This window comes from Rhincodon typus, chromosome 27, assembly GCF_021869965.1.
Source record: "Rhincodon typus isolate 14 chromosome 27, sRhiTyp1.1, whole genome shotgun sequence".
Lineage (NCBI taxonomy): Eukaryota > Metazoa > Chordata > Chondrichthyes > Orectolobiformes > Rhincodontidae > Rhincodon > Rhincodon typus.
In genome coordinates, this window is record NC_063358.1 from 32,335,398 (window position 1) to 32,360,608 (window position 25,211).

At 38.6% G+C, this 25,211-nt stretch overlaps 1 protein-coding gene across 1 annotated transcript in view; it reads right to left on the reverse strand.

Moving 5' to 3' along the window:
* The window catches only part of rspo1 (R-spondin 1), a 125,527-nt gene extending 108,121 nt beyond the window's left edge, over positions 1-17,406 (reverse strand). The window contains exons 1-2 of the mRNA XM_048612955.1: positions 17,267-17,406; positions 16,489-16,860 (exon numbers count right to left, since the gene is read on the reverse strand). Of these exons, the coding sequence (XP_048468912.1) occupies positions 16,489-16,579 (91 nt within the window). The 5' untranslated portion in view covers positions 16,580-16,860; positions 17,267-17,406. The remainder of the gene's footprint in view (positions 1-16,488; positions 16,861-17,266) is intronic.
* Positions 17,407-25,211: the final 7,805 nt, after the last annotated feature.

Here is a 25,211-nt window from a genome sequence, read left to right on the forward strand (position 1 = left end):
CCTCTGATGCTGCCTGGCCTGCTGTGTTCCTCCAGCTCCACACTGCGCTATCTATTAAAAACGCGTCCTGTTTCCTATTACTCCACATGTAATTAAAGAGAAATGTTTTCTAGCCAAGTAATGCATCTTGCTTCAGTCGTAATTTTCACTGTGTGGTGGGTCTCATTGGGTGACAGCTAAGTGAAGTTCAATAATTAGTGAAATGTAAATCTCCACTGCTGCCCTCATAAGTACAAAATTTGTATCTTGTTTACTGGCTTGCGCACACTGCTTCACAAACACTATTACTCACCTAAATGTTTGCACATAAGTACTGCATTGTTCCTTTTCCCATATTTGAATTCTCTCTTAATTTAATCTTTAAGAACTATCTGACGACCAGGTGAGCAGGAAGAGGATGGCAATCTTAGCCCTGGAATTGGCTTATGGTGATGCACATGGTTGATTACCATCTTAATACAGATGCAGTCTTTCAGCAGCTAGTTGCCTCGTAAACAGGCCAAAATAATTTATCGATAATTTTAAATAGGCAGAATAAATTTTAAATAAATATTAGCCTTGGTAATTTTAGATAACAGACTGTATTCTATAAATACAAAAAAAAATCATTATGGGATTTAAGGCTTGAGAAAAGGAATGCAGAAATACAATTTTGAGCCTTTGCCAGCCCATTAGTTCAGTGGTTATCTTCTTCAGATGGGAGTTATTGTCTTTGTCATAAGTGATGGAAAATTTACCATGCACTGTGTGCTACCACCACTTGCTCATTGCCTTTGGTTTAACTTCCAAAGTTCACTACACAAAAGTGCTTTAGTTAGATTTTCCAACCAAATCTATTTGAATGATAAATGTTGAAGCATGTAATAAATACATTTTTTTAGATTAACTTGATTTTCCAATTGAATTTATAGTGGTTCAAAGAATGCATGTTTATACCAGTTATGCTAGCAGCAGAGGAAGTGCACATACATGTAACTTTCAGTGTATTACCAAAAACTGTTCTATGTCAATGAGGATATCAAAGAGCACTGCCAGTCAGTGACCCAACCCCATCTCAGAAATAACCACGGTGGCCCTCAATTGTTTTATGGACAACTTTATAAAGGAAGAGTGCAACAGGAAATCTGGCTGACATTTCAATCCATATTACATGCATTAATTTCAAATTAATTTTGGAGATACTTTAGCCCCAGTATCTATAAGGAGGAGAGATGATAGATGAAGGCAAAATTGGGAGAAACCACAAGGCTAAGCAGGGACAGTGGATGCAACAACAATTTTAATAATTGGATCTCATTTTTATCTTGTACCCACGTCGTACCCAACAGCCGGCCAAATGGATAGTCTGTCAAATGTGCAGGGGTTTACACACTAGTGGTAGGAATTCACAGATTGCATACCCAAATAAAGACGCAAAGTGCAGGAGGGACACTGGCAGATCTGTGGAGAGAGAAACAGAGTGAACATTTCGAGTCTAAAATGACTCATGTTTGGAATGAACACGAGCCATCAGAGGTAAGGTTATCGGAATTGTGGGGCATTTCAGCAAAAGTGGTGGTGGGAGCAGGGAAGGGAAAACACATGTGCTTGTGGGAATGGTCAACAATCATGGAAGGACGTGAACATTTGAGAAGTGGAAGAATTTGCAAATGTGTAGGGAGGAAAGATGGGCAGTCAGGACAGGGGTTGGGAACTCTGTTTTGCAATCCAAAGCAAGTCAACACTGGCTTGACAAATTACATTGGTTGGTCTTTTACGTTTGCAAGTTTTGGAGAGAGAGAGATGACAGAACAAGAGACGGGCAACTGGAGGCAAGGAATCAATCAGAGGATGAAGGCTTCCTTGGGGCTGCTGAAGATTATTTCTCCACCTCCAGGACCATTTCGCTGGCAGCTCCTATTTCTTTCATTTCTGAGTTTACGGTCTCCTGGGGAATGTGTTTTCCGTGATGTTGGCGTGTTACAGATAACTTAGAGTCTGAGTTGCTGTCACAACATGTGTTTTTACATTCATGATGCAGTCTGGAGTGACAGGTACCCAAATAAAGACACAAAGTGCAGGAGGGACTCTGATGGATCTATGGAGAGAGAAACAGAGTGAACATTTCAAGTCCAATATGATTCTTTCTTGGAATGGACCTCAACCTGTTTGGTCGGCTTAAGAACATGTTTCTTTTGGCAATGAAGTCCTTGGGTGAACTTTGAACCTGGAATTATTGGCACAGAGATAGGGACAATATTCACTACACCACAGGCTTCCAGAAATGTGTGCAGCACCAGTTAATTTTAAATCAGGCTCTAATTGCACCAAAGAGTCTGATTTAAATCTGTTAAGAAGTATCTTGTCTCCCCACAGCTAGGCAGTTGGGCACTCTGATAAAATGATGATGATTGCATGGGATTGGGTTCATTGAATTTTACTTTTTAAACACCTTCAGGAGTCGAGGTTTTAGCAGTCCGGTTCAATATTAAGGTAGTCACCAAGTAATAAATTAAATGTCACTTCATGGTTTGTGACATAAACACATCATTTGCTGGTGTTGAATTCTTTAAGTTGCAGTTCTGTACATTTTCATTTGAATTACCATAAGGGTTAAAAGAGGATTTCTGACAGACAAACTGAATGAACAACCTGTGTTTTTCCCAAGTCAAAATTTATAAAGACAGTCCAGTGCAATGGAAGGCTAATATTGTCAATTGAACTTGGCCATCACACTCGATGATAAATATCATGTGCTGTTGTGAAATCTTTTACTTATGTTCAACAATAATGAATGGTTGGATGTTCTAAGAAACAATGTGATGGATAAAGCAATTGACTTCTTTCACTTCAGGATGCCACCAGGGATGGTCCCAAACCACCTGGACCCTAGTTGAAGGTTGAGCTCCTGTCTGGGTTGACTGTTTTGATAGTAAGCTGTTCCTGCAAATTTCTGAGATGGGGTTGGGCCACTGATTGGCAGTGCTCTTTGACACCCATGCTTACATACAACTTGGGGTCTGAGGTCTAATAGCAAAGCACTACATTGAAAAAGAAAGACGGGCAGGGGATGGCCTAGTGGTATTATTGCTGGACTGTTAATCCAGAGACTAAGGTAATGTTCTGGGGATCTGGGTTAAAATCCCACTATGGCGGATGGTAGAATTTGAATTCAATAGAAAAGAGTCCAATGATGATCATGAATCCATTGCCGATTATTGGGAAAACCCCATCTGGTTCACTGCTGCCCTTTAGTGAAGGAAACTGCCATCCTTATCTGGTCAAGGCCTACACGTGACTACAGACCCACAGCAACGTGGTTGAATCTCAACTGCCCTATGGGCAATTAAGGATGGGCAATAATTGCTGGTGTAGCCAACGATATCCACATCCCATGAATGAATGAAATAAAAAGGCATATACAATATATATATATATAAATCTGTAACCTTTTAATGATTTCACGAGGTTGCAAGGTGCTTTAAGCCAAATGTTCAAAAATTCTCTAAGGCCTGGTAGGATCCCAACAGATCGCATGTTGGCCAATCTAACACCACTATTCATGAAGAACGTAGTTGCTGCCAATACAAACTGTAAAGGATGTGCTCACCACTAGGTAGTCACATTGCCTGTGACATCAGGGCCATCCATAACATTGGGCAATTCAACCTGTTTTAACGACTGCATAAACAATAAAATGTATTGTTGCTTTTCAAGCGTTCCTCTAGTTTCAAATGCTTCTGTGGCCTTACAGAGCTACGCAGGGCACAGCAACAGCAACCATGGGCCAGGAGAAGAAGTGGAGCCAACTCACTGTAACAAGGCAGGGTGGTGAGCCATGCACTGGAGTGAGGCACCTGATTGACCTCACAGTAAAGCTCACAGCAAGGGGCACTGATAGCGTATGAGCCTTTTGTTGGAGTGGGTGTCAACTTCCTGCTCTAGGCACTCAATCATGTCAGCACCACTGACCTCCTTCTGTGCCAGTGCAGTAACAGGAGACAGCCTGATTCATGAAAGGAGGGAAAGAGAAAACAGAAAACTACAACCCAGTTAGCTTGACATCAGTCATTGAAAAAAGTATCAGAATCTATGAAGGAAGTCTTCAGAGCATGCTTTGAAAATCATAATTTTATTAGAACAAGTCAACATCATTTTATGGAATGGAATTCTATTAGTTCTAAAACAGTTGTAGAAAAGGATAGAACTGATCAAAAAGTTAAAGTTCTTAATTGGAGTAAGGCCAATTTTGAGGGTATTGGACAGGAACTTTCAAAAGTTGATTGGAGGAAGCTAGTCACAGGTAAAGGGCTGGTTGTGAAGTGGGAGGCCTTTAAGACTTAGATAATGATGGTTCAGAGACAGGGTGAAGGGCAAGGCTGGTAGGTGTAGGGAACACTAAGTCTAGAGAAACTTAGTTTGTGGCCAAGAAAAGGAAGGAGGGATATATCAGGTGTAGACAAGTAGGATTAGGTGAATCTCTAGAATATAAGGACAGTAGGAGTATATTTAAGAGGGAAATCAGGAGGGAAAAAAAGGGGACATGAGATAGTTTTGGCAAATAGGGTTAAAGAGAATCCAAAGACATTCTATAAATATTAAAAAAACCAGGGAGAGAATAGGGCCTCTTAAAGATCAATGTGGCTGTCTATGTGTGGAACCACGGGAGGTAGGCAGGATACTAAATGAATATTTTGCATCATTATCTACTGTGAAGGAAGATGTGGAAGCTAGGGAACTTGGGAAAATAAATAGTGATGTCTTGAAGAGAGTTCATATTACAGAAGTAGTGGTGCTGGAGGTCTTAAAATGCATAAAAGTAGATAAAATTCCCAGGACCTGATCAAGTGTTTCCCAGAACTTTGTGAAAAACTAGAGAAGAGATTGTCAGCCCCGTTGTTGAGATATTTGTATTATCAAAAGCCCCAGGTAAGGTGCTGGAGGACTAGAGGTTGGCAAATGCGATGCCATTATTTAAGAAAGGCTGAACGAAAAAGTCAGGGAACTACAGACTGGCGAGTCTGACATCAGTGGTGGGTAGGTTGATGGAGGGGGTATTCTGAAGGACAGGATTTACATGCACTTGGAAAGACAAGGACTGTTTAGGGACTGTCAGCATGGCTTTGTGTGTGGGGAAAAAAATTGGGTCTCATTAATTTGATTCAGTTTATTGAAGAAGTGACAAAGAAGACTGATGAGGGCAGAGTGATGGACGTTGTCCACATGGACTTCAGAAAAGCATTCAACAAGGTTCCGTATGGTAAATTGGTTGGTAAGTTTAGATCACATGAGATCCAGGAGGATCTTGTCAATAGGATACAAAATTGGCTTGAAGGTAGGAGACAGAAGGTGATGGTGGACGGTTGTTTTAGGGACTAGAGACCTGTGACCAGCAGTGAGCCACAAGGATCAGTGCAGGATCCACTGCTTTTCGTTATTTATATAATTGGGATGTGAATACAGGAGGCATGCTTAGTAAGTTTGCAGATGACGCCAAAATAGGTGATCTAGTGGACAGTGAAGAAGATTATCTCAGGGTACAAAAGGATCTTGATCAGGTGGGCCGATGGGCCAAAAATGGCAGATGGAGTCTAATTTAGTTAAATGTGAGGAGTTGCATTTTGGTAAGGCAAACCAGAGCCGGACTTATACAGTTAATGGTAGGACCCTGGGGAGTGTTGCTGAACAAACAGGCCTAGGGATGCAGGTGCATAGTTCGTTGAAAGTGGAGTCATAGGTAGACAGAGTGCAAGGTGGTGCTCGGCATGCTTGCCTTCATTAGTCATAACATTATGTATAGGCTATGGGATGTCATTGCTGCAGCTGTACAGGATATTAGTGAGGCCACTTTTGGAATACTGCATACAATTCTGGTCACCCTCATATAGGAAAGATGTTGTTAACCTTGAGAGAGTGCAGAAGAGATTTACAAGGATGCTGCCAGGACTAGAGGGTTTGAGTTACAGTGAGAGGCTGAATAGGATAGGGATTTTTTCCATGGAGTATCAGAGGCTGAGGGGTGACCTTATAGAGATTTATAAAATCATGAGAGGTATGGATAGGGTGAATAGTCAAGGTCTTTTGTCCCTAGGTTGGGGTAGTCCAAAAAGAGGGCGTAAGTTTAAACTGAGAGGGAAAAGACTTAAAAGGGAACTAAAGGGTATCTATCTCAAGCAGAGGGTGGTCATGTATGGATTCAGCGGGCAAATGAAGTGGTAGAGGTGGCTTCAATTGCAACATTTAAAAGGCACTTGGATAGGTATCTGAATATTAGAGGGATATTAGCTAAATACTGGTAAATGGGACTAGGTCTGATTGGGATATTTGGTTGGCACAGATGAGTTGGACCGAAGAATCTGTTTCTGTACTGTATGACTCTAAGTCCTGCTTGACAATTTTTTCAGGATCTTTTGACCATATAACTTATTGTGTAGCATATTTGAATTTCCAAAGGCTTTCAATAAGATGCCATATTGAAAGCTTATATGCTTGGGATAGGGGCAATACATTAACAAGCAAACAATGAGGTAGCAATTAGCAAATGACATGTTAGCTTTTATTGTAAGGAGTCTGGAATGCAATCATAAAGCACCTTGCCAAAATTGGGCTGATCTAACATGAGACCATATCTGAAAATATTACGTACAATTTTGCTCTCCACATTTAAGAAAGGGTGTACTTGTATTGGAGACAGTCTGAAAGAGTTACTAGATAAGTCAACACTTTGATCCCAGGAACCAATGATGAGCAGCTGAGTAAACTGAGTTTCTATTCTCTAAAGTTTAGGGAAATGAGAAGTGATCTCGTTGTAACATTCAAGATTATGACGGTTCAATACAATAGAAACTGAATGGTTATTTCTCCTGGCTGGTGAATCTAAAACACTCAGACACAGTCTCAGGATAAGGGGCCAATCATTTAGGACTAAGAGGAGAAGAAAGTTCTCCACTCAAAAGGGTTGTGCATCTTTGGAAGCCTCTAGTCCAGAGGATTGTGGATGTACAATCATTGAATACATTTAAGGTTGAGATGGGCAGATATTTGGTCTCAGAGACTAAACAATGAGGGGGACAGACAGGAAAGGCCATTAAAGCCCAATATCAGCCATAATCATATTGAATGGTGGAGCAAGTTCGACAGACCAATGATCTCCTCCTGATCTTATTTCCTTTGTTCTTATTCAATACAGTCTGACATGCTGTCATTGCTGTAATGTATGAAAAGCAGCAGTTAATTTATGCATGGCAAGTTTACACAAACAGCAAGTGATAATGACCAGATGATGTATTTTACTGAAATTGATTCCGGGATTGATGCTTTTCAGAACATCGGAGATAACTCCTCCGCTCTGGTTTGAAATAGTACTGACGGATCTTTAATGCAAAAGTCAGCACCTGCAACAGTGCAGCACTCCTCATAAATGTGTTGGAATGTCCAACTAAAATGTTGCATTTTAATTCTCAGGAATGAGACCTGAAGCTACGTACTGACTCAGAGTATTACCCGGGTAACGAGTCAGTTTGCAGTCAGTGTCAGCCAGAGTTTGAGTTTTACAACCGGCAGCAGGTGAAGTGCTTTCCAAGTTCCAGCACAGCCAGCATAGCAAAGTTAAATCTGAAACAACTAAATATTCTCTGGGAGTATAAAATGAGTCAATATTTTAATGCTTTCAAAGAGAAAACAGAAGTGACAGCTCTAGAAATATCAAGGAGGATGTTGAAAGACATATTTCACTGTATTATACCATTTGTTTCATTCATCTTGCATGTATAAATGAGATTATTTATTGTCCCAAAATCTTTGTCTCAATTTTCTGAGATATATAAACAACCTTCCAGGAGCTCTTGTGCAGTAGTAGTGTCCCTATATCTAAACGAGGAAGTCCAGCTTCCAGACCAACTTGCTTCAGAGATATGTTGTGACATGTCTGAATCAATTTTTACAAAATTCAGTAATGAGCTCGCCCTTTGAAGAGATGAGAGTTGCACAGTATTACATCCTATTTTCTAATAACTAAAGTACAGATTCTACGTGACCCAGAGCATACTGATAGTCACCAAATTTACTTTTGTCCACAAGCGAAACACAGCCTCTGTCAAAGCTTTATTTAAATTAATATGGGGTCCAGATCAAACTTGGAGAATGCACAAACTAGTACTGCCAGAATCTGTGCTGGTTCACCATCACCAATCCGATCCTGAGACATTTTTGATGAGGGTGACTCAGTTTTCCTGGCTGCCTACTCAGTGGAAGCAGACTCAGGCCTATACCTAACAAGAAGGGACCTATTAAGGCCCCCTTCACATGTCAACTGGGACGTATAGGTAGCCACCTTGTCCTGGGCCCCACTCCAATTTGTGGAGCTAGTGTGGCAAGTAAGAGGGCATTTGTGGGGAGGGGATGGGGGAGAAATGGATCTAACAAAGAACCCTGCCTTGACCCATAATGACTGCCAGGCCACAGACATAGACACTGGCAATTTGCTAGAGAGGTTGCCCCTTCAGGAGTGGGGGCGGGGGGAGGGGGGGACGTGGTGGGGGTGGCAATTAAGAAGAATAAAGTAAAAGTTCCTGGCCTTCCTCTCTCTCTCTCTTTCAGATTGGCAACTGGCTCCTAACTTGATCTGTGTGGATGCCAATCACTGAATGCTTGGAGGGCATCTAATTGATTCTGCTGATTCGGGAGCCTGCCCATCCATCTCTGATTTTATGTTGGGCCCGCTCTTGGGCCTTGAATTGGCTTCAGCTTTGAAAATCCCAGTGCAGGCAGGGACAAGACCCAGAAATAATCCTCAATGTCCACTTCTCAATCCCTGATTTAAAAACCCTACTCTACCAAACTTTTTCAGCATTTCAAAGCCGACTGTTTTGATGCATAGCCTTCTCTTTTCAAAAGAAAGTACTTGGCCTGTTCATCGTCGTGAAGCAAATGAAGCCTGAGGATAGTTTTCAGGACTGGCCGCATGTCATCAGGTTACCGACATAGTAGACTCGTTGTCCATTCATGTACTCAAAAATAAGACTTAACTCATTTCCACACCCAATTTGTACAAATTCAAAAAATTACCTTTAAGGAATTGTATTCAGTAAAAGAAAACATCAAATCCAGTTTTGCTAATGTAAACTAAAACTCACTCTCAAGCATCACTGAGAGGAAATTTGCTGCTGATAACTTACGAGTACTGTACTGTAGATAGAAGCCAGAAGAATAACTTACTTCATGCTGCAGGTTCAGTAAAACAAGTCGTGATAACTTTAATCTGTTTTAAAAGCTTTACTGATGGCTAACAATCATAAAATGTATTGGAAAAAGTTGTAAAAATAGAATTAAAGATGGCATTCAGAAGACACTGGTCTTAAAGAGCTACTGTCTGCACGGAAAATTCAGGCAAAAATAATTTGCATTGAAACACATTAAAACCATTACTCTTCCTTACAAAGTATAATTTACCACATACCTCTCCAGAATTATTAGCAACATTCGTCATCCTAGTAACGTATGGATGCAGTAGTTACACTGCTGGCTGTGCATATTTTTAACCAAACTGTTTAGATACACCTCTGAAGCAGGTCGGACTTGAACCTGGGTCTCCTAGCCCAGAGTTAGTGACACTACCATTGCACCACAACAGTTGTCTATGCTTTTGTATGCTTGCAAATTTCTAATACCGCCATAGCTCTGAATTGTAGAGCATTAAACCCCATTACTATCAGTACTCTGCAATATAATACCAACTCTCCCATCTAGAAAACATTGTCAAAATTATATTGACTGACAGTGAGTTTTTGAATAACATATGAAATGATGCAAATACACATTTTTTTGAGAATTTAGTAAATCCCATTTCAACAGCATTAGTTTTGAAATTTACATCAGTGTAATCAGAATGTTGCATAGCAGAGTTAAAAATAATCAGCTAGATTGGTTGTGCAATGCAGCTGCATTGACTCAAATAATGTGGAAAAACACTTACATACTTTTTGTACGTTGTGCTAGCTTGACAGAACAACCATTAGACTAATGTGTTGCAAGAGTGAAAATGGCAGATTTAATGCATTCATCCTGTAACAAGTAAAGATATTAAGTGCAGCTTTGTACAGGATCATTTTTTTTTCCTTTTGTGAGTTTCCTATACAGTAACCCAGACCCTATGTTTACTTCAGCTAACAATCTTAACTTGTTGAATTCAAGACAGTCTTTTTCCTTCTTCTGTCTCCCTTCTATTTTTATCTCCAGTTTTCTTCCTTTAATCAGTTCAGTGTCATTAGGTGGTGCTTATAAGTGGCATCTGAAGAATATGGCTACTGGTGGAGCCGCATTCGAAAAGCATAGATCAGTCACACCAGGAGTGTGAAACCATAGCCACTTTTACGTGGACAACATGTCTTCAATGGCAGGAGCATAATCTGCCTGGGACCAATGGCAATACAGCACGAAGCAAGCAAACTGTGGGCATTAGAGGCAGCAGACACCTTACTTATCCTTGCGTCAGAAAGTGAAGGGCAGAGGAACGGCAGCTAAATATCCCTTTTTACCAATCCACAAGAAGGGGTTTCAGCATCTGGTTGCAATGATAATAATTAAAGGTCTCAGGTCTCTGCTTGAGCACCGTGCTCTCGGAAAGAGCTACAATGTAAAGTTGTCTCCAAATGACATCACTGCGAATGGACACAAAGGAAAACACGAATGGAGAAAAAAGAGCCTGTAATCACATTTAAAATATTGTTCAACAGCCCTTCACTTCCCTGTAATCACCACAAATGGAAACAGCTTAAGTAGTAGGCAGACTGAGAGGCTGAAGGGGGTGAAACAAGAGAAATAGACTAACAGTTTGCACTCTGAGAGACCAGTGTGGCTGATACACCATAGACTTTGTTTGATTTCCACTTAATTTCAAGCATCTCTCGTCAATCAAATCATATTTTGAGAATTCATTTGACCATCAACGCATTCATTAAATGCTCCAAATTGTCATGTTAATGATAATGTTAATCAGGAGTTGATTAAGTCCCTGGATCAGTTCAATTAAAACGATGAAATACAATGCAAGCTATGAAGCTGACATTACAGCAAACCAACTGATTCCAATGTGTACATCATGCAGATCTACAGCAGACGTACTGACAGGCATAATCACAACATTGTATACACACAGTACATAGAGTAAAGGTAAACTTGCTTAAATGCAAGGCACACATACAACATTCCCCTCCTTTCCAAAAAAAGTTTAACTATTTAAAATAACAAGCAAACCATTGAGTCTCTATAATGTAAAGATAATTAGTTGATTTATCCAGATCTTGTGATGGTGACTTTATCTGGAGATACCATTGATTGCCCACAGCCATCGGAGATATTATCTGTCACTCCTGTGAGTGTTATCAAATTTGCCTTTCATGGGCTATAGTTACTATTCCATGTTTTGCTCATCCTGATCCACTATAGCCAGGTTTTCTTCCAGATTTGCATTCCACAAGTTGCTTTGAGTGATTTCAATTAACTTGGCATTTACTTATTTGTTTCTGGAAAACATGCAGCTCATTTTGAAGGTTCTGGTTTTACATGTTGGATTCTTCCAATTTTATCAAAGTTTTAACCTTCTATACATACAGTTTATTTTCTCCTTCATAGTCTACTCTAATAACTGCCCAGCCCATTTTTTTTTAATTTGAAGCCAGGTCATCTTCCACTTGCAGATTCAGTGATTGTTTGGTTTTATCTATTTCCTGTTTGCATCATTGCTGCAATTTAGTTTTGAAAGGAATATCACGTAAGTTATTTGTATCTTCTTGTTGGGTTTGCAGTGAATCTTCAGCTCTTTTTGTAGGTCTATTTTTTTTTCTCCAGCAGCGCTTTGAGCTCAAGCTAGTGTTTCAGAAGCTGCTCCCTTTGAGCCTAATCTACTTTACATGTGAATTGCTCCAGTTATTTGTGTAAGTCAACAATATTTTTCATTGGATTGATCACACAAAGCTTGCAATTCAACTTCTACCTTTCTTTCCTTTTAGCTCTTTACTGTCCATAAGTTGAGCAGATATATCCCCAAAGGCTTCTTCATCTCAGATCCGGTCATCTCCAGTTTTGATTTATCCTGAGTCAGTTGTTCAGCCTCTTCTTTTTGACATAGAATTTTTCTCTCCATAGCAGAGAGCTGAGATGTGGCTCTGCTAATTCAGAAGGAAGTGAGGTGTTCTGTCCTTTCGCATTCAGCTCTTCAAGTGTTTCTTGAATAATCTGCTACATTTCCTGTTCTGTCTCTGATGTTTGACTGATTCCCTGAATTGTGACTAGTGCAAAGTGATGGCATGCAATTCTTATATATCTGCAAATGCTTGTCCAGCAGTGCTTGAAATGTAAAATGCCTGTATGTACAGCAGCATTGATCCTGACACAGAATTAATCAACTTTTGTATGATAAAAATTTTACATTTGGAGGTTTGATCAATGTTTTCTCTGTGAGTGAGTGCATGACTATTTAGACTATACTGTAGCATACTATGTTAGCCTTTGTCCATGTGACAACCTTAGCCAATAATGAATATTCATTAGTAATCACTTAGCAGATAATTTGAATTTCTGTGAACACTTCAGATGAGGTGATGACATTGATGTTTTCCATGAGCTTGACAATTTGAAACATGTGTTTACCGCTCTTTTGTCAGATTCTGGTTTGTCAATCATTTCGTGAATGCACCTATGGCAGGATAGCACATGGTCTTTATTTTAGCTTGAATTACTCCTTGTGTGCAGTCTGTTTTGGTCAATGCACTGCCATTTGTTGCTACATTAGTCTTTGCTCTAGTGCACTGCCTCTGCCAGTTGCCTTTTCTGTTTGCTAGCTTCCCATCTGAAAAATCACATAATGAGCACTTTCCTTCGCATCTGCTCGCAAAGTGTTATTATTGATTCTGTAGGTGTTTGTCGAAATGGCATGGATTCTATTTGATGAATATGGATGTTTGATTTGATTCTGAATTGGTTTTCTAATGTGGTTCATACTTTTTGAGAATCTAATCACTTTTTGCCTGTTAATCCTGATCTGCTACGTCTGGGTAGACATTCATTCTTAATTGTTAAGCAAACATTGATGGATTTCCTTTGTGCAACGGATCTATCTAAGTATATAAACCATAGTTCCGAATGCAGCATAAACCTTTTCAATTCTCTTGTATTCCACTTGAAACTAAGAAATTTTATGGACATTTTGACAAGATGCCTTTGACTTTCCCATACTTGCTATTGATCTGGTGCACAAACTCATCAGTTATTTTTCTCAGATGAGTTAAGCTAACCTCTCAATTGGAATTTGCCTGATTACCAGAAAGTTATGTTTCCAACACTCTTCAATGTAGTAATGCACAAAGGCAATGAGGGTTGAATCATGTACTTTAACATAACTGAAGAGTTTCAACCATATGTTTCACCTGTAGGTGACCTCGCTCACTGACAATTTACACACGATAAACTTATCCAGCAAGGTATTTTGTATGTGGCACCACCACTCGTCATCATATCAGGTTAATGATAATAGCTCAATTATCAATCTCTTTTCATTGACTTGATGTGATATTCTACTTAAAACAGTACACAAAAATTATAACTTACGAAGCAGACATTAAAGCAATACAACTGATTTCTGTTAGTGCAGCCAGCACACTCAAATCAGGCTGACTGCCAGGCAGAGTCAAAATATTGTATACCCACAGCGCATGGAGTCCTGAAGGCGAACGTTCTCAAAAGCAACGTACACAGACAACACAAATTACAACTATCCAGACTTCCTTTGTACCATTTTAATATTTTTCTTTTCATTTTTATCTAATCCTTCTTAAACATTGTGTTTAATAATGCTTCACTAGGCATTTGTTGGTTAATATTCAAATCATATTCAAATAAACCAATAAGAGAAACAAAGGCATGAAAATATAAAATTGAACATCGAACAAATTTGATCTTGAGGAATGAGAGAATGGCTGGCAGTAAATTTGCTTTTTGTTTTGTTTTAATCCATAAATTCCCATCTAACAGACAACATTTGACACATCTGCTGCGCTACTTCCTCAACAGTTTTGCATTGGGCATTATTTAAAATGATACATGTCTTCAGACATTACTGAGCTTTAATTCTCTTATTTTCAAAGGAAATCATTATAACATGAATTGATTTTAATAACTTTTCTCTCATCAGTGCTGAATGGCAAAACACTTTTCAACACAGGGACAAACATTACGTGCTGGAAGGTTTGATATAGCATAGGGTGCGTGAATAATTTACAAGACTGTTTGAGGGAATTCATAGATCCCTACAGTGTGGAAGTAGGCTTTTCAGACTATTGAATCCATACCGACCGTCTGAACAGTATCCCACCCAGACCCAGGCCTCTACCCTACCCTTGTAATCCTGCATTTCCCATGGCTAATCCATCTAGCCTGTACATCCCTGCATGCTACAGGCAATTTAGTATAGCCAATTCACGTAAATGGCACATTTTCAGACAGTGGGAGGAAACCAGAGTACCCGGAGGAAACCCGCACAGACACAGGGAGAATGTGCAAACTCCACACAGGCAATATCCAAGGCTGGAATTGAACCTGGGTTCCTGGCGCTGTGAGGCAGCGCTGCTGACCACTGAACCACCATGCCACCCTAAAGCTCAGTAAATTCAGTTACTGACATAGACTGGAGACGTTGGGGTGGTTCTCTTTAGGAAAGATAAGTTTTAAAGGGGATTTAATAAAGCTGTTAAGAAACCTAGACAGAATCTAAAATGTACTGAGAGAAACTATTTCCATTGTTGGAAGGGTCAAGAACCTAGAAAAGAGTTTAAAGTGCTTGGCAAAAGAAATAATGGTGACATGAGGAAAAGCATTTCTCATGAAGAAAGTGCTTAGTTTCTTGAATGTACTGGCTGAGAATTTCAAGAAAGCAGATTCTATCATTGTTTTAAAAGAGAATTAAAGAAAAACTTGAAATAAATATGTTTGCACGGCTGCAAGGAAAGGACTAGAGAATTAGCTTACACTTGCAGAGAGCTGGCAAGGATATGTCAGGTCCAATGGCCTCCCTCTGTTCTGTTACTACTCTATGATATACTTTCTTTTTCTTCCCTTTATATCCATATATACATGGGTCCCAGTTAATTGGCCTTTTGCTTCACCTAAACATAAAGCTCCCAAATTAATGCATGGCATTGCCTTTTTCTATATTCACTATTCTTCAGTAATTTCTAAATGATGAAAAATGAGGAAAATTTTGTGTCTGAATTCATGCCAGTTGGAATCTAAATAAAGATAGTTGGTATCTATTTATGTACAAAAGTAGAAATGATCAACAGCAATGTTTCAAACTGAGAACTTAAAATCCTCTCACCGGATCGCTGTCTCTGATGTTTTTAAATTGAAAGTCCAAAAAAAATCCATTAAAGTAGTGAGGAAAAACATAAATGAGTTTGTTCAATATTTGTATAATACCACTGACCTTATTGTATTCTCAGAGAACAAAGAGGGCAGAACATTGCCATCCAGCAGTTAATAAAGCAGCTATCGATGCAAGAATCGAAGAACTGCAGGTCATTTACCAATACACCTGTATCAGCGTTTTGATATAACTGTTCATTTCCTTGCAGTGTTTCCATTCCCATATTCTTCTTCTTTAATTTTTAAACTATGTATCTATCTGCCTGCTGTTCCATTTGTGCTCAATCGAATGTTTCTGGAATATATTTCACATCTTAAGAGCACTCAGACTTTATTTACAAAAATCCTGTGACCTCTCCTTTCATTCTTTCTGTGATTTATTTTAAATGTGTGGCCTTTAGTTACTGAATCAGTGATGCATAGAACTCTCTTTTTCCCCACTTACCGTATTGAAACCTTGTTGGACTTTGAAACATGACCAGATCTCCTTTTACACTTTTTCCATTCTTACAAAAGGATCTCCAGTTTTCCTATTCTCTCCTCATATGAATTTATTGGTATTATCTTAGTAAATTCCTTCTGTACCTTCTCTGCAGCCTTGACATTCTTTGAGGAATGGTTCCAAAAACGGGACACACTATTCTAGCTGTGGCCGAATAATCATTTACTTAGGTCTCACATTCCCTCTTGGCTCTTACATGCTACAGTGCTATTGTAAAGCCGAGATTCCCATGCAATGCTTTTTCTCTACAAATTTATCAACCTGTCTTTGCTCCTTAAAAGATGTAAGCTTTTATTTAAAGCAGGCAGTGAGGAGATTATCACTCCATTTAATTAATCTGGATTCTATTGAAACCAGCTGCAAAAGATGATAAAACAGTAGTTTGGAATCCAGTTCCATCAGGTTTCTTAGATCCATTCATCTCTTAAGGGTCTTGAACTAAAATAGAAACTGCAGATTTGCCATAACCTTTTTTTGTTGTTTTCGCTAATATAATAAAGAAATAATCCTGTTGTTTACCATTGTAAGCTGAGACCAGTTCATTTGAACTTAAATAGGGACTTCTACAGATAGAAACCTCTGATACTCACTTCGTCTTTGCCTTCTTCCCTTCAAGACATGACTGCCGGTGTAATCCATGGAGTTTAAAATGATCACCACCAAAAAGAATCCAAACTGCATAGTAATAACTGCGCAGCTCTGTCTCTGTTCTAGATGAAGGCTAAAGCAGATGAAGGCAATTCCAAACGATAATTATGATCTTTGATAGGGGTTCCTAGAGCAACTCACTGAAGGAAGTCTGAACACGCAAGGCTCTGTCCACATACATATACAAGTGCAATAACAGAAAGCATGTTTTCAGGTATAACTCCATGGAGATCGCAACTTGATGGGAAATGTTCTGTCAAAATCCATTCAGATATATGCTACATAAATGTGTTCTCTGGTAGGCACTGTATAAGCTGCAAGAACAAATATGGAAATAATTACACTTCGTTCTGCGAACGTGGAAGTATAGAAATGACAATTAGAATATTTGAAGTATTTTTCAAATTTCAAACTTTTAAAAATTGCCAACAAAGAAATGCAGTGGAAATAGGGCTTGAAACATTCTGTTCGTAGTTAAGTTTTGACTAAGAGGCTAGAATTAAGAAGAAATAAAACTAACATTTTGAGCATCAACAAAACATTTCCCGATATAATTGCCACTTCTAAGTAAAACAAAAGCGTGAAATATAACTACCATAATACAATTTATTACATGCAAGGATTTGCTTGATTGGAACTTGTGAGTTTCAATATTTCCACACTTGAGGATGATGCCTCAAAATTGTGCAGGAAGGAGCTTCAGTCAGCTTTTACTTATACCTTTTGTAATCAACTGGACTTGGTTCTAAAAGTATCTAATATCCAGTCCTCCTTGAACAGAAGTCAAAGTTTTGGTGTTCACTATTAAAGCATTAAGTGACAAACCTCAAAAAGAAACATTGCTACCCTTACTAAGTTATGTTAAACAAAACTAAATTATCATAGACTGAACACTGCATTTTAAACCACCAGGAAGAGAAACCAGCTGGAAAAATAAGTCAAAAGTGACCATCAGAAATTATCAAACCTTTGTTTTATCTGTCCATTTGTTCATTTGTTTTCAACGCTCTCCTCCACCAACTACCACCATCTCCCACACCCCCACCCAACCCCCAATCAGTTTAAAAACTAAGCATAAGGTCTGGAATACATTCTGTACTTACACTCAGTTTCAGAGTGTTGAATGACTCCAAATCAGATTTTCTTCATTATGGCATCAGAATAAAGATTTACCAGCTAATAGAAGTGTGTGAAAGATATTGAGAGGCATGCTGTAAATTGGCAAAGTTTAGATGGCATTGGAATCCATGAGACGGAAGCAGAAAATAACATTATCATGCATATTCATGCTATTTACTGCAAAAAAAATCCTCTACAAGCTTATATTTTTCTAATACGTATAAGGGATTTTCAGATAAATACGGCTTAATAGAAATTTGAATGAAGGTGAAATAGGGCTGGAGATATGCATCAGACGTTTTCTTTTGTAGTTTAATACAGTGCAAGCCGTTGCCCAGTGCAGATTAGAATCAGTTGTTTTCATCCTTACGTTCCCACCTTGGATTAAATATAAACATATTTATGTGTCTTACCGCTATGCCTCCAATCACGACTCTCCAACCTTCAGCTAGGATGGATACAATCTTAGTTGCAGTCACCATTAATACTGATATCTGATCAACTAATGGGAGGTGTGTTTCAGGGAGGGCAGGGGGAGGGCATATGGAGAGACTGTTTTTGTTAAGCTTTACCTCTAACTCATCCTTCCCCAATCAACCCACTACCCTTCGCAGAGATGGTCTGCTCAGCTGCTATATAGTGCTCCACCTAGTAGCCGTGCCATGTACTGCTGGCATTTATTCAGTGTGGAAGGACAAACTTAAATAGTATGGAAAGAAAAGATTGAACCTCACAAATATTACAACTTGAAAGGTAAATTATGCTATTATATAACGTAGGAATATAACTGTGTGTTGTTGCTGCAATGTTATATTATTTATTTTAAACTACATATGAAAATTAATGTGATAAACAGGAAAATGTTTTAAATTGATACATTTACTCACAAGGTAAATTAACAAATTGAGGGAGATTTTCCTACATTTTAACTTTGCGTTTATTGGTAAAAATTCATGACAGAGACATACAGTAATAACAGTCCTTGCACCAATTTTCAGAGTTTATTTAAACCAGGGGAATTGTGTACACTGGAATATAAAGACATAGTTAGTTATGAAGTGCTACTGATACTCAGATTGAAACGGTGAACACGGTGTGAGTGAGGAATGAAGTGCATCAAATCTGTTGGGCTGTTTGTTGTGTGCATAAGCCATGGTGATGTTCTGCTTGACATACAAGCTATAAATCTTATGGAAAAATGACTGCAGACTAATCAGCAACGGAAAAGACGCTTTATGTTTTAATCCCCACATAATAATGCACACTAACCCCGTGAACATCAGCAGAAATGGTTTTAATCTTTCAGTTCAAATTAACTTTTAATGCACCTGTTCAAAGAATAGACTTTTAATTTCATCAATTGGACAGAAAATTCACTGCCCTTTAGAAAACCATCCCAATTTTCAATGGAAGAAAATCTACTCCATCAAATTATTCTCCAGGTAATAAACATAGAAATATACCCCAAATTGTTGGTCTCCCCAAATCTGGTCATCAGAGGAGAGGCTTCAATGACATGATTTTCAAGTACATTGTTTAAAGGGTTCTGAATGAATTATACTTAGCTAACCCTGTTTCAAAGCAATCTTGAGGGTGCTCGCACTTGTTAAAATAGGTGTGCTATTTCAATTTTCTTCTTACATTTTATTTCTGCATAGGGAAGTGAGGAGTTAGAAGAAGAAAAGTCACGCGATAAATCAAAGCAGTTTACAATTGATAACTGGACTAATTATCGGATCAATTCTCTCCTTGTTTTGTTTAACATGTAGATGCGACATTCTTGTGTGTCTATATGTCTGGACAGAGGACATGTACTTAAAACATTGTTCCTCAATTCCATGTCAAAAAGCAATGATGCGCACATTGTCTTCTGCGTTTGGCTTAAAGAACTCCAGCCCGATGGACAACGCTGTTATTTAAATGGACGTGGTTTGATTTATTTTATTAGAAATATTCTGTTTTCACACAAAATCAACCAGTTAGTTAATTTTTTGAAAAGTGTCCATTTAATGATAAAGGACTATTTGGAATTTAGTGCAAGTTTTCACAATTATGCAGAGAAGCTATGACATTCAAGAGCTCCTGCTTCAATTATAGGTGGAAAACAAATTAGCATATCTATGAACGCTGACTGAAAATAACAGAGCTAGTTACAGGGAAGGAAATAGGAACTCTCCTGGAAAAAAGTTTTGGGGCTTGAATAGAATTGAAAAAGTCATAGATACGTCAACTTTTCTTTCAGAATTAATGCATAATTTAGATAATGCTTATTGAGATACAAATAGCTCATCTGAAAAAAATCGATAAAATGCAGAAACAGATAAGAGAAGACGGAAAAGAAAAATTAAAGAGGGGGCTGCTTCAATTGACTTTGTCATCTTGTCTGAAGTGAATCAGTACATCATAAAACAAAATTTAGCTTAAAATGACAATTCTATAAGAGACTCCAATAAGACTAGGCACGTTATTTTAACCTTGCTCACTGAACAGGAAGCACACTGGATTGACTGGAATGGTGGTTTGACACTCTACACAATATTACTTTCTATTGACTTAAGCTGAGACGAAAATCAGACGGGATATAAAAGCAGCATTATACACAGTCTTCTTCGGTTACTGATGTGTGGGTTATATTGGATTCCCTTCTTGTAAATCAGATAGAATATGAAGTTTTTAATAATCCATAGGCAAAAAGAATCTACCCGTGTGATGACTTCCTACCCTGTGGGGAATGTGGTTTTGTATCAACAATCCTTTACATGTTGAGTTCCCAGTCTCACACATCACAATGGAAAGGTGTTAAACTAGGTTTAACCCCCAATTGAGAGGTGTGGGGAGCAGTGGAGCGAGAAAAATGCTTCCTTGTGCCTTTTGCGCACCTTCCAAAAACAGATTTCAATTCAACATCTGCAGAGGCAGAGGATCGATATTGTGGTAGCTCGTGCGTGTTAGTGTAGGAGTAAAAGTTTCTCAAAAGAATCTAAGCCTCAGGTTCAAGGGAAGGGAAAAGACTCTCCTTAAGATTACTTCAAGGAAATAACTCTTTAATGACAGCATTCTAAAACCATTAAATACAGTACACATATTCAACCACTTCATGTTCCTTTGCTAACATTATACAAGCTTTCCTTGTTCACTCTCTTTTTGATTATCACTGTGTAGTGTTCTGCATTATGCAATTGTTACTTGTTACTCAGGAAGGCTCCTTTCCTGCAAAAAATGGGAAAGATTCCTTTGCATTAAAATTAAACTCTAGCCCTTAATTGCTGTGTCAGTTCTCAAACGTACAAACTACAATGCAACTTAGATGTTTTGGAATATAACTTATCCTGCTGCAATGCTACGTTGACAATCGAGATGAGGAGGAATGCCTCTCAGCGTGAATGCCATTTCAGTCACACTTATCAATAACAGAAAATAAGTCATTACAGCCTCAATGTGAAACATATTCCATCCACTGTGATAAGAAAGTTTCTTACCTGAATATTAAAGGGATGTTGCTGTACCATCAACAGGTGTCAAAGAAGGTTCTTTCCCTTTTTCCCTTGTGTGGGTGAAACACAAGCCTCTGACTACTTATCTTCGTTGCACTCTCCTGACTTCAGTTGCAAAACTTATATTTTTGTGGCTGTTTCTCTGATCTGTAAGAGTTACATTAGCTTCGATATTCTCTCAGGTTTAGCTTGACAGCAACAATGGCAGCATGGCCATGGTGTAAGGTATGGCTAATGTTACTCAGCTGTTCGAACAGGGCAGAGGCACATCGGTATTTAGCACTCCAGAGGTATGAATGGAGCAACACCACTGGAGATGTGCAACATCTGAGAAGTACAGATGGGATTTCCTCCAAGAGGACCTTCTGTCTACTGCATCTCAAACAATGAAGCTTCCCCAATAACAATTTAGATCATTCTGCGCTGCAGGGGATCCAGTTTTTGATTCAGACTCCACGCTCTCAAAACACTGATTATAGCTCACAGCTCACAGCTCACAGCATCTCGCTTTGAATAAACATCCAGCTCTCAGCCCTAGCATACACAGGCTGAACACATTTGGTCACACCTCTTTACACTTTCATGCCAATCAGGTGGTCAAAGGGAAACCCTGGACTGGATTAATATGCATGCAGTCTTTATTGGGATTTCCATTGCTGTTCCAAATCATTCATTTGCAGGAGCCTCATCAATTCGCTATTAAACAATTCTTAAGCATTCTTTCTTTTTGGTCTTCATTTTAACTTTGTTTCTGCAAGTGTAGAAATCACATTGAAGCTACAAGAGAGAGAGAATGGTCTATTTTGAAACTCATCCGAATTAACCTCTGCACCAACTCTCAACTTTCAAAATGTGTTATACTGTAAAGGTCTACATTGGAGTCAGCTCACTCGGTGACTACATGCTTTTCTTGAAGGGAAGAAACTACAAAAGTACTCACAACTTATACAGCCTCTGGGATTCAAATGCTATTCATTATTATCTAGTTATGATTAATATTTTAAGCAGATCCCCCTCATAGGAAGGGTATGTTCTTCCTCAATACCAGGGAGTGCAGCAAGGGTTACATCATGCTACAAATGATGGCAGCTGTCTTAATTTCACACCTTAACACAGGGCATTTCACAAAGAGGTCTTTTTGTTTGCGGATTAAAAGCCCCAGAATAACAGGTATCACTCTTTCATTAGTCTGACCTGTGCAAATACCAGTGTAAATCTGTTGGCACGTGGAAACATGTTTAATAAGAGCATGGAAAACATAGTTGTTTCATGAATCCAGTGCCCTTATGAAAATCACCTGATTAATGACTAAAAGAACTAGAAGCCACTAAAATGCTGCTATTGAGAAGCAACACCACTCATACTTTGCTCTGACAAATTACAGTGTATATTAAGAGCAGCCTGCACCTTGAGTAATAAAAGAAAAGTACTATGGATGCTGGAAATCTGAAATAAAAGTGCTGGAGAAACTCAGCAGATCTGGCAGTATCTGTGGAGAGTGGAGCTGAGTTAACATTTCGAGTCCAGTATGACTTTCCTTTGGAACTCAAAAGTTCCTCCAACACTTTGTTTTAATTGCACTTTGCGTAAGCCTTTTTTCAGTACTTAAGGCAGTTTCTATAGACACCCAATTGTATTTGATATATCAAATTTAGCAACTCGGTTCTATATTGTTCCAATATACATATTCTTGGCACCTAATGTAATGGTCGAATATGTATACAAAGTACTCTTTATTCTTTTGTCTAATCTCATGCAATTAATTAGCATGGCAATCTTTTGTCCACTCAATTGATAGATGAATTTAACCTGCACAAAAATTAATAATGACTCTGAGTGCAGTAAAGAGCGACCTTCTTTTAAATGAGAGGGTAAATTGAAGCCATATCTATCTCATTATCAGGTGGAAATAAAATATTCCATTAAAATAGTTCAAGGAAGAACAGGAAAGTATCTCTGATATCCTGGCCAATTCTTCTCCTTAATCAACATCACCATAACAGATCTGGCAGCATCTGTGAAGCGAAAGCAGAGTTAATGTTTTGGGTCCAGTGACCCTTCCTCAGAGTCTGACCCAAAATATTAACGCTGATTTCTCTTCCCAGATGCTGCCAGACTCGCTGAACTTTACCAGCAATTTCTGTTTTTGTTTCTGATTTACAGTATCCACAGTTCTTTCAGTTTTTATTCACCATAACAGATTATCTACTGATTATCACGTTGCTGTTTGTGGGAGTTTGCTTACATAATTTGGCTGTTACAATTCTTATATTACAACAGTGGCTGCAATTCCAAAGTATTTAGTTGGCTGGCAAAGAACTTTGGAGGCATCCTCTGATCAAGAAAGCTGTGGTATAAATGCAAATCTTTCTTTCTTTCCCATAATATAAATTGGTATGGGAATGTGGTATTGGTATCCACAAAAGACCATAGGCACCTCTCTATTAGAGACAGCATTTTTTTATTTATTCATCCACTGGTGTAAGCTGGCTAGGTCAGCATTTATTGACCATCCCAAATTGTACAGAGGGCATTTAAGAGTAAATCACATTGTTGTGGGTCTGGAGTCATGTTTAGGCCAGACCAGGTGAGGACAGCAGTTTCCTTCCCTAAAGGAAATTAGTGAACCAGATGGGCTTTTTTGACAATCGTTACACAGTCATTAGAATTTTAATTCCAGATTTTTATTGAATTCAAATTCCATCATCTGCCATGGCAGGATTTGGAACTGGTTCCTCAGGACATTGCCTAGGTCTAGTGATTATAGTCTAGCAATAAAATCACTTGGCCGTTACCACCCCGAATATGTATAGCTCAAGGGTAACCACTCCAAAAGTATGGGGTAAAGTTAGGAGGCAGGAATCCCATTAACTATCACAATACAGGGATAGAACCTGCATTGTTGGCTTTATTCTGCACCAAGTAAAAACAGTCATTTCTTTGTGTACATCTACAGCAGGTGTCCGATACCCAAGTGAAGAGAGCTTTAGTTTATTAAAAAACAAAACGCAGACTTAACTAATCTTATAACCTCAAACATACTTTGAACCAGGTTCCAACCTCAATTTTATTTTAAAATTCAGTCTGCTTTGAGATGTCTCTTTCCAATTTGTGGAGTACTATTTTTTTTAAAAAATGAGAATGCAGGAACTAGTACTTTGTACTGGTTTGAGTTAAGGAAGTATTTTTGTAACTTACCCTGAAAACTAACCCGATAGGAACAGAAGTGCTGTTGTGTGAACCAGTGCTGACATCCTTTTAAGTCTAATACTGTAAATCATTCATACCTTCAGGCTCTATAGGAAAAACTTTTCAATCACCTTGTGTTCTTATTGTGTGGCACTGCTTTATAAGCAGTTACTCAATATTATTTGAACATTGCTGAAAAAAGAGAAATGTTGCTGAAGCTTTTCATCTTAAAGTGTTCTCATAGTCAAATTTCAAATATTATTATTGCGGTATTTCAAACTTTAGCTTTCCTCGGTTTGTCCTGATGGGTATAAAACAAAAAGCTTTGGTAACATACCTTTCTTTTAAACAACATTCAAGTGCTGCTTTATTGGTTGAAAAATTAAGTTAAATTCTGACTGCTGTGTAAATGAGAAAATAAAGCACAAGTCAAACAAGTTTGTAGGACAGAATTTTATAAAGGTAAGAGCAAGAAAGGCCATGCTGAGTTGAGTGGCAGAATTGTTCAAGAAGTCATTGGCTGAGCAGTGAGGCGAGATTCTCACGAGGGGAGATCACTTGCTAGGGATTACAACCAGTTAGATGCCTTATTAGTGCCATAACCCACCTCATTATTATTCAGCTTTCTAACTTAAAAAATTGGGTTAACTCAAAACGTGAACTCTGATTTCTGTCCACACATGCTGCCAGACCTGCTGAGCTTTTCCAGCAATTTCTATTTTTGTCTCAGCTTCCTACCTTGCCCAACGCATTGAACAAGATTGACGTTGAGAAAATTCAACTTGAAATCAGAGAAGGTACCTGGTGAATTCACCACACTGCTGGCTGCCTCCATGTTGCTCAGAGCACGATCCATGACCACA